A 14,051-nucleotide genomic window follows, 5' to 3' on the forward strand; every position below is an offset into this window, starting at 1 on the left:
TTTATTCAATTTCAACATTATTTGATGAAATTACTTAATCACGATCAAAATTCATCGCTACAAAGGTCAAGACTTTTTTTTATTTTTTTATTTTCTTATTTTTTTTAAGGATCAAAATGGTTATAGCAATATTTGGAGACTTTAATTAATGAGACTAATACAATTCCGACTTAATATTATCGGATTACGTGGAGTAGTTAATAATAGTACTAGCATTTAATTTATAGTACTCCCTCCTTCCCGCTTAAATGACACGTTTTCCTTTTTAGTTTGTCCCAACTAAGATGACACATTTTCTTTTTTGGAAACTTTTGCTTTCCAAGTAATACACCCAACAACTTTTTCTCACTCCTATTAAAATATTCATTTATCTTTCTCTTTCTCTCTCTAATTTAATACTTTTACCTACATTTTCTCTCTCTAATCAAACACTTTAATTTATATGTAATTCCTAAAATTTCGTGCCGGCTAAGAAATGTGTCATCTAGCCGGACGGAGGGTATGGGAATTATTTAGTGCTAATAGAGAATGATTAGAAATAAAAAATGTAAGTGAGTGAGCAAAGAGAGGAGAGAGAAACACAAAAACTGACATCATAACTATTTCGTGAAATGTAGCTGAAAACAAACCGATTTCAGTCGCTCCATTTTCAAAACTTCCAATTTCCCCCAAATATGGCGTCTCCGCCCGATTCTCGCTCCGGCGCCGGCGGAAAAATGGTCACCAACCGTCGGCGGCAGCGCCTCGCCGCTACGCCGTACGACCGCCCGCTTCCTAGTCCCTCGCTTAAAAGCCCTAATTGGCTCACCGGTGTCGTTATACCCTCCGCTCGCGCCCTAGCTTCTGGCGCCGGGAAATTCATCTCCTCCGCCATCTTCTCCGACTCGGAATCCTCCTCTTCCGAAGATTTCGACTCCGCTTCTGGTGCGCGCTAATTTTTTACCATGTTTTTTTGTTTGTTTTAGCATGCTTTCCTAATTAGCAGTAGTTTGTTAGTTAAATTACGCCTATGCTGTTAATTTTGCTTCTTAATTCTAGGAGGCGTTATTACGTTTGCTTCGGTCTTCACATAGTAACTAGCGTCAGTTGCGTGTAGTGGTAGTATTTAGCCCTAGTTATGTTAAATGGGCTACGATGAGCCACAGCTAGATAGTGTGCATGAAGATTTGGTAGATGCTAGTAGTTGATATCGTCTTCATTATTCAATTTGCTGGAGTGGAGTTTAGTCAGTTACTATAATATTACCGAGCACAATTCATTACACTGATGTAGTTAAGCTTATTTTCAGATGGTATTGAAGATTATCAAATGGAAATGATAAGTCTGCTCTCAGTTTAAACAAAACTCTAACATTCACTCCAATCGCTTCCTCTTTCTCGTACTATGTACCTCTGTTCGGTTGTAGTTGTCTTAGGCATTGCATGCCTGGCATGATTGGATCTCCTCATTTCCTGCCTTTTATGTGATTTCTCAAATCTCTTTTTCACTCACTTGGCAGAGGATGGTGCTGACAACATTAATGAGTATGAAAGCCCACGTGATGGAGTCAATGCATTGAATGAGGTAACTAACTGCTTCATCCAGTACATCACTACATGAGGCTGAATAAGATGGATCCTTAAATTTGAACTGGGTGTCTTCTGTTTAGATGTAGTATGACAGCTCAGACAGCCTAGAAACATTTTATTGCAATTTGCTGCCAATGGTTTTTCTCAGTATTAGCCTATACACATAATAGACTTAGCCTTGGTTTACAAGTTACTTCAGCCAAAGAATAGTTTGTACAATTATGTATATGACTCTTCCTCGTTGTTAGGAGAAACTGACTGGAGGAGAAATGAAGGAATATGGACGAGAGTCTCAGCTCAGTATGCAGAGATCTGAAACCAAGTGGCTAATCGAGCAGCTCATTATGCAGGAGAATTTTTCAAGGTAATTTCCTTGAGGAAGAATCTTTGAGACATTTGGTTTTGCTCAATTTAAGATGCATTATGACCCAGGAAAGTTAAAAGGTCATCTGCCTTTCTGATGTAACTTCATTGATGTCTGGTTTTATTCAGGGAAGAGTGTGATAGGCTGACTAAAGTTCTTCATTCACGAGTTAATCACTGGTCGGTCGAAACAGGGGATAAAAGATCAATTGCAAATTCCCCTCGGAAAACTGATGGTATTGCAGTAGGATATCTAGTGGCAATCCTTAGTTTGAGTCTCTATTTAATTATTTATGACAGCTCTTTTTTTCATCAGAAGAAGATCCGTATATTCTCAATAAGGCTGTTCAGGAAGCTAGAAACTGGTTTCAAGAGAAGAAAGGGGGGTCCAGTTCGGTGGCAGAGTTTGCACACGGAACTTGTAATCTTAACTCTGCTGCAATTGACCATGTTAGTCATTAATTAAAATGATAGATATCAGAGAAAGTGATTTCTTCTTCAACTGTGGAGTTTCAATCATAGTTTTCTCCCTACATATATTTTACATCAGTAATAAGGGGCATGCCTTGAAAAAATTCATTTGCTTCTTCTTGAGTTCTGAAGGTTTCCTTGCCTTGTAAAGAAAGCCTGATATGTGTATAATGTTGTCGACCATTGTTAATGCAGATGGAAATTGGAGCTGGTTCCCCTGTGGATATGGCCAGATCTTATATGAAGGAAAGGCCTCCTTGGGCATCTCCAACAGAACATGTTGAATTGAGAACCCCGTTGACTACAACTATGAAGCTTTTCAAGGAACGAACGCCATATTCAGTTACTGAAGATATTTTGTCATCATCACAGGTGCAGTTTTGGATATTTTTTTTGGGTGTGTCCATATATTTTGTGTCGATGCCATCTGCATCAGATCTCGCACTTTGAGGTCTTTTTTGAATTATCTGGATGGAGGCATTCTTGTGTCAAAGTTTGATTGAACCACATGTATGGTTTCATCATGCACGTGGCCCAAAATGTTTTTTAGTTGCTTATTTCAATCAATTGATGCGAACCTTTTCATTTTTTACATGTCTTACTCATTTGCTTTTGTTTGTTGTGTTTCAGAGACGGAGTTCTCTTGCATCTGAGTCCTGGAATATCCAGGAAGAATTGCGGAAAGTGCGCTCAAAAGCAGTCGAAGATATGCTGCGCACACCACCTGCTAAATATGATTCATCGTTTTCAATTGCAGCAACTAAGGAGGAGTCCATGGGAGCTGGTGGTGTTGGAGAAGAAATATTTAAGTCACACTTTTTTTGGAAAACAAAGCCCATAGATGCTTTTATGGATGTTGGAGTGAATGCTGATCCTGCCCTTGTAGGTTGGATTTGAATTCTCTGCAATGTCAGCTAGTGTTTTGCAACTTAGTAGATGATCCCCATTTCCTGATATTTTCATATTTACAATCACTGATTCACAGTTTTGGCTCTTTCAGCTTTAGAATCCAGACAAGATGCTAAGGGCAGTGAAACACCATCATCACATCCAGATGCTTCAGCTTCTGAAATTATTAAGGTACTGCTAATCAAAACTGCCTTATGTTTCTTGTTGATTATGCAAATGCAGCAACTCTAGTTCATATTCATTGGGGTAGTTAGTAGCTACACACAATGAGAATTTAAACTGCTATGCTGGTGTCTTAGATATGATTTTGTCTGTTTTAAAGGATCCAGAAACAATTCCAAATGATGGCGTGCATGCTCCATCTAAGCTCTCACACCCTACCAGTCCTGTTCACACCGACCAGCATTCCGGTACTTGGACTTCTCTTCTTCTGCCCATGATATTCGGATTATACATGTGCCATTATACTTGTGCGTGCTTTATAAAGTGCTAAATGGATTTGTGGAATACATCTATGGATATCATCTGATCATTGAATGACATCTTCCTTGAACTAGCTGATGGGAAACTTAAGAAAAAGATAAACATAGAATGCATTTAATTTTAAGAAATATTATTAGACTTGTGCAACGAGGTCTGATTTTGTTTCTGCTTTGGTATTTAGCCGATCCACATGCAGCTAAGATTGGTGGACCTCCAGAAACCGGGGTAGCTGAACCTGGAGGAAGTCCGTGTACAAATGGTTTCACACCAGCTCAAGCCAGGTTCTTCTTTGCAGTCCTTTACTCTTACTGTAGTAAATTGACTTGCCACTTCTCGTGTAGTGATATTAGCTCATATTCACTGAATACTCCTCTCTCTTGTACAGTTCTCCAGAAGCAGTTGGCGCACAGAACTCAAAGCAATACGACGTGGAAAACCATAATGATGCTGCAAGCAACAAGAACATGCCAACAAATGGTACCACCAACATGGATGGCAACTGCGAGCTTCTCACTGAAGCCGACATGGAAGTACCTACCGTCACAGAAACCGAGAGCATAAACAGCGGTTCTCATATTAGCGTGGACATGCAAAATGAAGAATCACAACTCGAGACGACTCAGCCATCCGCAGAGGAGAAGCCAGAGGTTGTGATGACTGCCAAGCAGCAAGCAAAAAAAGTGGGTAGAACCACTAGAAGAAGCAACCGAACTAAAGGTAAATGATGGAGCTTCGCTTGCTGTTTTAGAGCAGTTTATGTTGTAACTATCAAGAGATAGATCTCCCACTGTTTGCTGGTTTAGGATTATATTCTAGGTGTTGCACTTTAGGACCATAGATCGTTCGAGTTAATTTATGAAAAAAAAGCCTGTAGTTTTTTCTTAGAACAGAGATTATTGCTCAACTAGGGATCTGTTTGAATGTGAAATCTCTCTGTAAAATGGTGTTTCATTTTATCTGATATGCCATGCTCTGTTTATTTGGGTAAGCAGGATAGCTATATTATTTATATAAATTGTGATATATACTGCTAATATGCTCAATATTGGTATCGGGTTCAAGTCCACTGTGATACGAACTTTAATTTCTGGTTATTTATCCATAAAAAGTATGCCCAATATTGGTATACTGTTTGAAAAATAATTCTTAGAATATTGGAACTGTTTTCTATACTGATTTCTGTGTTCATGGAGAATATTCTCAGCCATTTCCTCATAAATTAATTGTATTCATTTGAAAACAATTTATTTTATTCTCTGAAAGGTCATGATAAGAATCAGCTCTGGATAGTTCTAATGTCCATTGTAGAGAGAGCATAGATTTTTCTTAAATGTGGATTTTACATATTTTTATACAACTATTATTTTTTCAATCCAGGTATCAAAATGAAAGTTGTTTTTCCATATGTTGATCGTGTGTACATTGGCAAGATATAGTAAGGTAACATATTCTATTTTTTAAATAATCAATAAATAGTCTTTAAGACTGTAACCGGTCGAATGTTTTTTTATCATCATAAAGACTATTACGATGATCAACTTATTTCGTAAACGACATTATTTGCGAAAGTTAACTTTTAGCTAGCATTAATTAAGGTTCTCTTTAAAAAAAACACACATAATTGGCAACGACAAGATGTTTATTTGTTGAGTAATGTTGTTTTACCATCATAAAGACTATTACGGCGATCAACTTCTTTCGTAAACGACATTATTTGCGACAGTTAACTTTTAGTTAGCAGAAATTAAGGTTCTATCTTAAAATAACACACATCATTGGCAATGACAAGATATTTTTTCGTTGAATAATGACCGTTATCAATATGCGTGCATGATCCCAACTTTTGTTTCCAATTTTTATTGAGCAAAAGAACATACAAAAATACAACATTGTCACTACTAAAATTCTACTTAATCTCTACAAACAAATAAATAGATTAAGATTTAATTCGTTTAATCAAAATATAATGAGAATTTTGGGGGACTATATAAAGACGATTTTCCAGAAAGGAGGCATCTCAGTTAAATCATTTTCTCACTCAGACCTTGAGCAATGGATTCCTTTTCCCCTTCCTCCTCCTCCGCAATCGCGCGCCAAACTTGGGAATTGGAGAACAACATCGTCTCCGCGCCCTCCGACGCCGCCGATTCCTCCTCCTCCGACGCGATCTTCCATTTCGACGCGGCGGCGCAGGCCAAGTTCCAGCAGGAGAAGCCGTGGGCGAACGACCCGCACTACTTCAAGCGCGTGAAGATCTCCGCCCTAGCGCTCCTCAAGATGGTCGTGCACGCGCGCTCCGGCGGCACGATTGAGGTCATGGGGCTTATGCAGGGGAAGACCGACGGCGACGCCATCATTGTCATGGACGCTTTTGCCCTCCCCGTCGAGGGCACCGAGACTAGGGTTAATGCGCAGGCGGATGCCTATGAGTACATGGTTGAGTATTCGCAGACCACGAAGGAGGTCTGTTTTGTTTGCTCAATGCCTTCAATTTGTTTAGGTTGTTCAGTTTATTGCTGTTTTCGGTTGATTTTTGTTTTATGTTTTGAGTTTATTGACGGATATTGATCGATTTAGTGAGTTTATCGTGGTGATTGTTTTAGCTGTTTCAATAGTTGGAATTTGAGAAACTTTAGTGATGTGGCTGTGGCGGTATTTAAAAAGTTTAAAAAGTTACGCATATTTTGTGATAGTGTAGTAGTATTATTATCTTTTCTATCATAGCGTGAAGTAAACTTTGTATTGTGTGATTGACCTGAAATTATTCACATGATGAATAAACCTATGATAGTATTAACTTAAGTTGCTTGTTGATGTTTAATACGTTGAAGATGTGTGTGTTAATTATGTCGATCATCCATTTTAGTCGAAATGCATTATCGTCTTCTTTTTCTGCTAGATATAGTACTCTGTATATGTTTCTTTCATTCACTTGCTGCACACATTTCTTGGGGGTCCTTTCTCACCTTGATTTGTCTGACATTCATTTAATTTAATTGTGTTTTGGGGGAAAGGCTGGTAGGCCAGAGAATGTGGTAGGATGGTATCACTCTCATCCTGGTTATGGATGTTGGCTTTCCGGTATCGATGTCACCACACAAATGCTAAACCAGCAATACCAGGAGCCCTTCCTTGCAGTTGTTATTGATCCGACAAGGACTATTTCCGCTGGAAAAGTAGATATCGGTGCTTTCAGGACGTATCCAGAAGGGTACAAACCCCCAGATGAGCCGGTCTCTGAGTATCAAACGATCCCCTTGAATAAAATTGAAGACTTTGGTGTGCACTGTAAACAGGTAAAAGTACATTAGTGTCTGGACACAGTGTTTTGTTTTAGGAGCTCATTAAGCAGAATCAGGTCTGCTAACCGAGTTTTGTTTTTGCAGTACTATGCATTGGATGTCACATATTTCAAGTCTTCTCTTGATTGCCACCTCTTGGATCTACTATGGAATAAGTATTGGGTAAACACCCTTTCTTCTTCTCCTTTGCTTGGTAATGGAGACTATGTTGCTGGTCAAATCTCCGACTTGGGTAATTTTGTATACTTAACCTTTCTACTAGTATCATTTTTGTCATTGCCTGGATTTAGGACATGCAAGATGTTTATGCTATTAACTTGTGCTTCTGATTTCATGCAGCTGAGAAAATAGAGCAAGCTGATAATCATCTGTCTCATTCGCGCTATGGAACCTTGTTATCAGCTCCCCAAAGGAAGAAGGAGGTCAGTACTATTCTCATGAATCATGGTCATAGTAGAAGTATGTTGTTTCATATTGTTTTTGTGGTCTTTTTGCCATATAAAACACCTCATCTTCATTTCACATAATTCATTCCCAAACCTTTTCTTTAGGACTTACATGATACTATATAGGCTGATATTCATCATATGATGGTGTTAACACATAATTAAGTAGAAGAGTGCATATTCTACCAGTTTCATGAATGCTAGTCTTTTTCAAACACAAGATCTCTGGACTTTTTTTCGTTCTTTGTATATGTGATTATGTGTCTGTAAGGAGACAAATTGGAATGTACTATCATAGCCTTAGAATGCTAGCTCAATCTGCTTAACTAATTGGTGTTATGGTCTTCATTCCTTCATGATTGAGAGAAGACTTTCTTAGTCACTATCCACTTTCCTTTTGTCAACAACCGTATGTTCCATGCTTTCATTTGAGTTGTCTTTGAAATCGTACGATACAACCTAGCTTCTAAGCTTTTTGTCGAAGTCAAAATCTTGGACGAACAGAGGATGCCGACTTGTATTGCTAACTCAATGCCACTGGGTCTCATTTGATTAATTCAAATAAAATGAATTCAAGCTTCAAATCTTTTACACATCCAATTTGGTTTCAGTTGTCAATGCGCTTATTAACAATTCAATAGTTCCTTTTGAACAATGCAACATCTCAATTCAAAATGGAGATCTACGAGCTTGAGGATGACTTATTCAGGATGAATGCTTTACTCCTATCTACAGATATCTCTTATTTTTCTTATCCAAGATAGGGGCTATTATTATATAAACCGAACATGGGCTGCTTCTTGGGTCACAATATTTCTTAAAGTGGCTCTATCTTCGTCCCATTTGCAGGAAGAATCTCAACTCAGCAAGATAACTCGCGACAGTGCCAAGATAACTGTAGAGCAGGTTCATGGATTGATGTCACAGGTACGTGCAACCCCGGCTCTTCTCAACCACCTCTCGAAGTGATTAGCATCCTTATATGAACACAAATTATAATTTTGATCCAAACTTTTATCTGCGACTTACATCGTCTATGTCATATTCCAGGTCATCAAGGATATTCTCTTTAACTCAGTAAACCCCTCCCATGGATCTCAACCAGAGTCATCCGGTCCTGAACCCATGGTCGAATCCTGAGCCATTGGTGAATGACCTATCATATTTTTCATCGCTCGTGGAGCATTCACTTGTTCTGCAGGGTAGCCACTTGTCTAAAGATGGCATTGCGGTGTTGATAATGTAGACTCTCTCTCTTATTATTGCTTTGCTAAAAACAGTGATATGTATTTGCTGAGTTTCTTGTTTCATAGGCTTTCTTGAAAGGAATTTGATCTCATACTTAGGCTTCTTATGGTGCTTTTAGTTGTACGTTGAATTGATTATAGAAGCTTTAAAATAAGGCATTATTATAATTATGATAATGAAAACAATATATTCCATCCTATTGTTTTTTAGATAATATTAGCCCCCTATAATTTCATCAACTCCACAATTTATTTTCTTCTATAGCCCAAGGTCAGGTCATGATTTTTCAACAGTTATATATATAATCATAAGAATTCAAAATAGCCAGTATCATTATACAAAGAAAGTGGGATTTTTTTTTTGCTTCTTTGATGATGGAAAAACAACATGAGTTCTAGTGAAAAACAAGGATACTTTTGCCTCAAAACAAGGAAGCTTTATTCTGTTAATAATCTGAACTGAATTTGATGGGAAACAAAGACTCTTACCTAAATCGGCAGAAAGCAGCCTTGTTACAACAAACAAAGCTTCAACTTTCCGCTGTTAACAGCTGCTTTCAAGAATCCATCGCTATTGCCCCCGACAATGTTGCTAGTTTCACAGGTGACAAGCTCGACTTCAGAGGAACGAGGGAAGGACCCGATAACTTGTTCTCCTTGGCCGCGACACTTACTATTCCGAGCACCTTCCTCACTTCATTCGCTAGCTCGATCACATAGTCTTCTTCATGACCTTTCACACTCACCCATAAATCAGTCAAAAACTGAAGAAAATGGTTCTTTTTTACTTTTCTGTAATTTTAGGTTTACCAATGTCGAACATCGCCTTCTCCATCGAGAAGAGGTAGTCCCTATTGTCCCCGCACGGTCCAGTGGCCGTTGCAATCTGCCTTGCCATCTCCTCCAAAGGAGCAGGGCCCAGATAGTACTTGTTTGATATCGTATCTGGAGTGGAAGTGAACCTATATCCGAGCCAATGGGGTTTGTCAGCATCATGCTAAATTTCCACGAGAAATGGAAAGGAAGAAAAACGCAACAGATTACTCACACTATGACTCCAGTGAGCAAGGGCACCTCAGATTCACCTTCCTAGAGTTCAATAAACATACAAGTAAATAAAACCAACGTAACATTCGCCTTAGAAAGATAGGAAAACACCATAATGATTGAGAGCACAACTCACACTCACCTTGTAGAAGTCTACAAGTGTTTTCTCATCATACTCACATTCTCTTCTTTCCAGATACTGAAATTACAAGGGATGAAATCAAGACACTTTTTTTCTTCAAAAGTAGGAGGAGAAATGATTTGATCGATTCAACGTCGATCAAAAGAGAGCTTACCTCCATTGCTGCCTTTTCTTTCTCCAGCCCTCCACGAACGCAATACGCAGCCCCCCACTAGATTAAGAACAAATACAGATTCAATGTGCAAGAAGTGAGGGACCATAGCGAAAGGAAGTTCTTGGTCATAATAATGCAACAAAAAGAAATCAAATTGCAGTCTATTTAATCTGTTGAAGCTAATGACATCAAACAAAAAAAGCACCTTGCCACCAAGATGGGAAAGTAACACTTTTTCAAGAAGAGTGGATACTTGTTTGGTGGTATTTTGAGTTCTCTCTCTCTCTCTCTCTCACACACACACGCACAAGGGGTTTATTCCATTAATCTGTTGAAGCTAATAGCATCAAATAAGAGAACATTGCCACCAAGATTGGAAAGTAAACCAACCCTTTTAAGAAGAGTGGATACCTGTTTATTGGAGGCATTTCTAGTTCTCTCTCTCACACACACAAGGGGTTTATTTCTTTCTGTTGAAACTAATAACATCAAACAAAAGAACCTTTCCACCAAGGTTGGAAAGTAAACCAACTCTTTCAAGAAGAGTGGACACTGTTTTATTACAGTCTCTCTCTAACACACACACACACACACAAGGGGTTTATTTGATTAATCTGCTGAAGCCAATAACATCAAAGAGAAGAACTTTGCCACCAAGAAAGGAAAGAAAACCAACTCTTTTAAGAAGACTGCACACACTTGTTTATTGGAGGTATTTCTAGCTCTCTCTCTCTCTCTCACACACACACACATGAAGAAATGAACTTACACATAGAGAGCCTTGACTCTTCTCCAAGGTACAAGTTCTAGCAGGGTGCTGAGGCGTGCCTCTATGATCAATGCAGGCTGAATATCACATTCAATCAAACAATTAGCAAACAATTCATCAAAATCCAAATAAACTCCAAAACCTAATCCCCCGAACACCTAAAATCAACAATTGCACAACATTAAACACAAAATCCACACACATAACATAAACCAAAGCATTACCGAGATCGAATACGCGTCTGTATTCCTTGATAAACCCAATCACTTTCTCATCATACTCAAATCCCGGGTTCCACACCAATGACCCGTACCCGAATACCCACAACACCATATTTCTTCTTACAGATTGAGTTTTAAGAGTGGAATCGGAGGCAATGCGGGAGCTGAAGATGATGGATTGCTGCAGCAGGCGACAGTGGAAATGGATGGCAGAGGGAGAGAAATCACCTGAGATTCCCCTCTCTCTCTAGAAATGCTAGTTTGTGTGATGAATGAGGGAGGGGAAGGAATGAAACTGAAGGGGTGAATTTTATAGTTGAATTGAAAATGTAGCTGAGAAAAAAAAAAAAAAATGAAAAAGAAAAGAATTGACATTGTGCAGAAGTCGGTGGCGTCGTGTCACGTGCGTCGTATGTTGTGTGGTTGACATGATGCATACTGGAAAATCAGTTTCAACTTTGTTTTATTCGGTTGTTAACATTTTTTTTTTCTACAAAATTAATGTTTCTTTTTTTTAGACACGTAATGCTTCCCATTACCTCTTTCGCCACTTCTATATTACTCCCTCCGTCCCCGATTAACAGTCACATTTTTTTCATTTCGGTCCGTTCCCAATTAAAAGTCACACTTTATTTTTACCATAAATAGTAAGTAGGTCTCACATTCCACTAACTCAATTAACTCACATTTTATTATAAAACCAATATAAAAAAATGGGTCCCACATTCCACTAACTTTTTTAACAAACTTTTCTTTACATTTCTTAAAATCCGTGACCGGGGTCAAAGTGTGACTCCTAATCGGAAACAGATGAAGTAATATTTAAGAGAAAAGATAACCTCTTTCAAAATTGAGTCGTGCGATCAAAAATAACCTCTTTCATTTTACAGACACCTTTAGTTTCCTACTCCCTCTGTCCCACGTTACTTGAGTCATTTCTTTTTTGCACTCATTTTGAAAAAATAATAATAAATAGTTAAAGTGGAGAGAAAGAAAAGTAAGAGAGAGAATAATGTAGAGAAGAGTCTTAACTATAGTATTATCTTTTTTACTTTATTTTTTCTCTACTTTAACTATTTATTATTATTTTTTCAAAACAAGTGCGAAAATGAAGTGACTCAAGTAACGTGGGACGGAGGGAGTATTTAGTATTTACATGGGGTTATTTTAATTAGAAGAACTATAACTAATTTATGCTTTAATAACTTCCATTTTGGATCTAGTGACTTCCAATTGAAGGGCAACCACATTTCATACTACAGTAGTAGTATTTATTTAGTTAACTTAATCACATTAATTAATAGCTAGCTTGATGACTTATGTGTATTGCTTTGATATGGAACTTGATTTCGTCTCCAGTTTATGAAATTACAGCCAATTAACCAATCATTTAATTAAACAAATTAAAGAGAGAGAGGCTTGTGTCGTGGGGACGTTCGAGATTAAGGAACTTATTTATTATGCTTAGTTGCTCCCTAATCGGACTATTAAATTTAGGGTCATTCAAATTGCAATTTTTATGGAACAAATGAGAGAAGAAACACACATAACACCTGCATGTGTCTGGTCTATTGTTAAACTGTATTAGGTTTTAATTTTTTATATAAATTTTAAATAATGAAGCATTTGACGATTTAATACGAAAATAGGAAAAGGATAAGAGATAAGTGAATTAACGTAATGAAAACCACACAAAGTAAGTACGAGTTTATATACTACTCCTTTTTTATCGATTTACAGTGTCATGTTAATAATTGTCAGTCCTAATATTAGTAGTTAAATATGAAAAATTTAAATGAACATGCAAGTGAATATAAAATTATAAAAAGTTAATTATTAAATAAATAATCCATAAATTTTAATGATAGTTCAATGATAATGAATCGCTATTTAAATAAAATCATGGTTCAACGTGAATCACTTAAAATATGAATTACTAATTTAGTAATATTAGTTGGATTAGTTAATGTAGCCTGCGTTAAAGTTTAATGAAAAAGTTGAGACAAAAAGCCGTTGTTTTTTATGGAGTATAGTATATAGTAGGGATGTCAATCTAGCTCGAAACCCGCGGGTCGACCCGAATAATTCGATAAAATCATAGGGTTAGAGCCGGAAAATCTCAACCCAAATACAAAATAGGGCTACACGGGCTGACCCATTCGGGTCAGCGGATTATGCGGGCTGGCCCGAGTGGGTTGCGGATTAGCCCATGGATTGAGCATTTAAAATAAAAATATAATTAAACTTTTGAGTTATATACTTATATGAAGTATATATGGTAATTACAATATTTAAAAAACAGCGTTGATATGAAGTATATGTGGTAATTACAATATTAAAAGCAAAATTGTTATAAAGTATATATGTTAATTATGTATTCTCTCTCAAATTGAAAGTTAGGGTCATATGGAATATAGATGTTATTGATATTTACTCATATTAAATGCCGCATTACGTCTTTCCTCTCAAAGAGAATGATCCGGTCGAAGCTTCAAAAGTTATTTGATGTAGAAGAATGTCATTCAATTTCATAGAAGTTATTTTCTACACACTACTATCTATACTATCTTTTTTAACTACTTAGAATTTATTTTCTGGGTATATAATTAAGAATGCCATTCAACTCCTTTTAGATGCATGATTTCCATTTAATTGTAGTCAGATTCACGTGTTCTACTAATTAGCAATATGTTTATGAATATTGTTTCAATTTTCAATTGTTATTATTTTATTTCTCTTGATCATTTTGATAATACTTTACTATTTGTGATAATTTGTAGAATTTTTTTTTATAAGTTAGAATATTGAATCGAATAGAAAGTAACACATAAGATCACGTTTGGTCCGAATAGCCCGTGGGTTAGCTCGAAATCCGAAGATTTAGGGTTAGAGCCGGAAATTTATAGCCCGAAAAATTCATAACCCGAAT

The 14,051-nt window shown here is 37.2% G+C and overlaps 3 protein-coding genes across 4 annotated transcripts; 2 read left to right on the forward strand and 1 right to left on the reverse strand.

Moving 5' to 3' along the window:
• Nucleotides 1–555: 555 nt before the first annotated feature.
• On the forward strand, nucleotides 556–4,782 carry LOC125189197 (uncharacterized). 2 transcript variants are annotated; one of them, XM_048086465.2, is made up of 11 exons: nucleotides 556–924; nucleotides 1,499–1,563; nucleotides 1,817–1,932; nucleotides 2,061–2,167; nucleotides 2,251–2,381; nucleotides 2,598–2,774; nucleotides 3,033–3,288; nucleotides 3,403–3,482; nucleotides 3,634–3,721; nucleotides 3,976–4,075; nucleotides 4,180–4,782. In XM_048086465.2, the coding sequence occupies exons 1-11, from the start codon at nucleotides 675–677 to the stop codon at nucleotides 4,517–4,519; spliced, it is 1,710 nt and encodes a 569-aa protein (XP_047942422.1). In that variant the 5' UTR covers nucleotides 556–674; the 3' UTR covers nucleotides 4,520–4,782. The 2 variants fall into 2 exon arrangements, with proteins under 2 accessions (XP_047942422.1, XP_047942421.1); XM_048086464.2 differs by having other exon boundaries at nucleotides 557–924; nucleotides 2,248–2,381.
• A 1,019-nt stretch (nucleotides 4,783–5,801) lies between these two features.
• LOC125189199 (COP9 signalosome complex subunit 5-like) lies at nucleotides 5,802–8,894 on the forward strand. Its single transcript, XM_048086466.2, has 6 exons — nucleotides 5,802–6,257; nucleotides 6,809–7,090; nucleotides 7,181–7,328; nucleotides 7,436–7,518; nucleotides 8,392–8,469; nucleotides 8,593–8,894. The coding sequence occupies exons 1-6, from the start codon at nucleotides 5,847–5,849 to the stop codon at nucleotides 8,680–8,682; spliced, it is 1,092 nt and encodes a 363-aa protein (XP_047942423.1). The 5' UTR covers nucleotides 5,802–5,846; the 3' UTR covers nucleotides 8,683–8,894.
• Nucleotides 8,895–9,123: 229 nt separating this feature from the next.
• LOC125189200 (gamma-glutamylcyclotransferase 2-1-like) lies at nucleotides 9,124–11,424 on the reverse strand. The gene is made up of 7 exons (XM_048086467.2): nucleotides 11,126–11,424; nucleotides 10,902–10,978; nucleotides 10,133–10,189; nucleotides 9,979–10,035; nucleotides 9,838–9,878; nucleotides 9,600–9,751; nucleotides 9,124–9,522 (listed from the first exon to the last, which is right to left on the reverse strand). The coding sequence occupies exons 1-7, from the start codon at nucleotides 11,232–11,234 to the stop codon at nucleotides 9,347–9,349; spliced, it is 669 nt and encodes a 222-aa protein (XP_047942424.1). The 5' UTR covers nucleotides 11,235–11,424; the 3' UTR covers nucleotides 9,124–9,346.
• Between the last annotated feature and the right edge of the window lie 2,627 nt (nucleotides 11,425–14,051).

The sequence above is a fragment of the Salvia hispanica genome, chromosome 5 (genome assembly GCF_029641045.1).
Source record: "Salvia hispanica isolate PSC_SH4W2 chromosome 5, Shi_PSC_v1, whole genome shotgun sequence".
NCBI lineage: Eukaryota > Viridiplantae > Streptophyta > Magnoliopsida > Lamiales > Lamiaceae > Salvia > Salvia hispanica.

Coding starts and splice junctions, on each gene's coding strand:
- LOC125189197 (XM_048086464.2), top strand. CDS start 675: ATGGCGTCTCCGCCCGATTCTCGCTCCGGCGCCGGCGGAAAAATGGTC. Junction 1,933..2,060: donor ATGCAGGAGAATTTTTCAAG/GTAATTTCCTTG, acceptor GGTTTTATTCAG/GGAAGAGTGTGATAGGCTGA. Junction 2,382..2,597: donor ACTCTGCTGCAATTGACCAT/GTTAGTCATTAA, acceptor TTGTTAATGCAG/ATGGAAATTGGAGCTGGTTC.
- LOC125189199 (XM_048086466.2), top strand. CDS start 5,847: ATGGATTCCTTTTCCCCTTCCTCCTCCTCCGCAATCGCGCGCCAAACT. Junction 6,258..6,808: donor ATTCGCAGACCACGAAGGAG/GTCTGTTTTGTT, acceptor TTTGGGGGAAAG/GCTGGTAGGCCAGAGAATGT. Junction 7,519..8,391: donor CTCCCCAAAGGAAGAAGGAG/GTCAGTACTATT, acceptor TCCCATTTGCAG/GAAGAATCTCAACTCAGCAA.
- LOC125189200 (XM_048086467.2), bottom strand. CDS start 11,234: ATGGTGTTGTGGGTATTCGGGTACGGGTCATTGGTGTGGAACCCGGGA. Junction 10,190..10,901: donor AGAGTCAAGGCTCTCTATGT/GTAAGTTCATTT, acceptor TTCTTAATCTAG/TGGGGGGCTGCGTATTGCGT. Junction 10,036..10,132: donor AAGAAAAGGCAGCAATGGAG/GTAAGCTCTCTT, acceptor TTGTAATTTCAG/TATCTGGAAAGAAGAGAATG.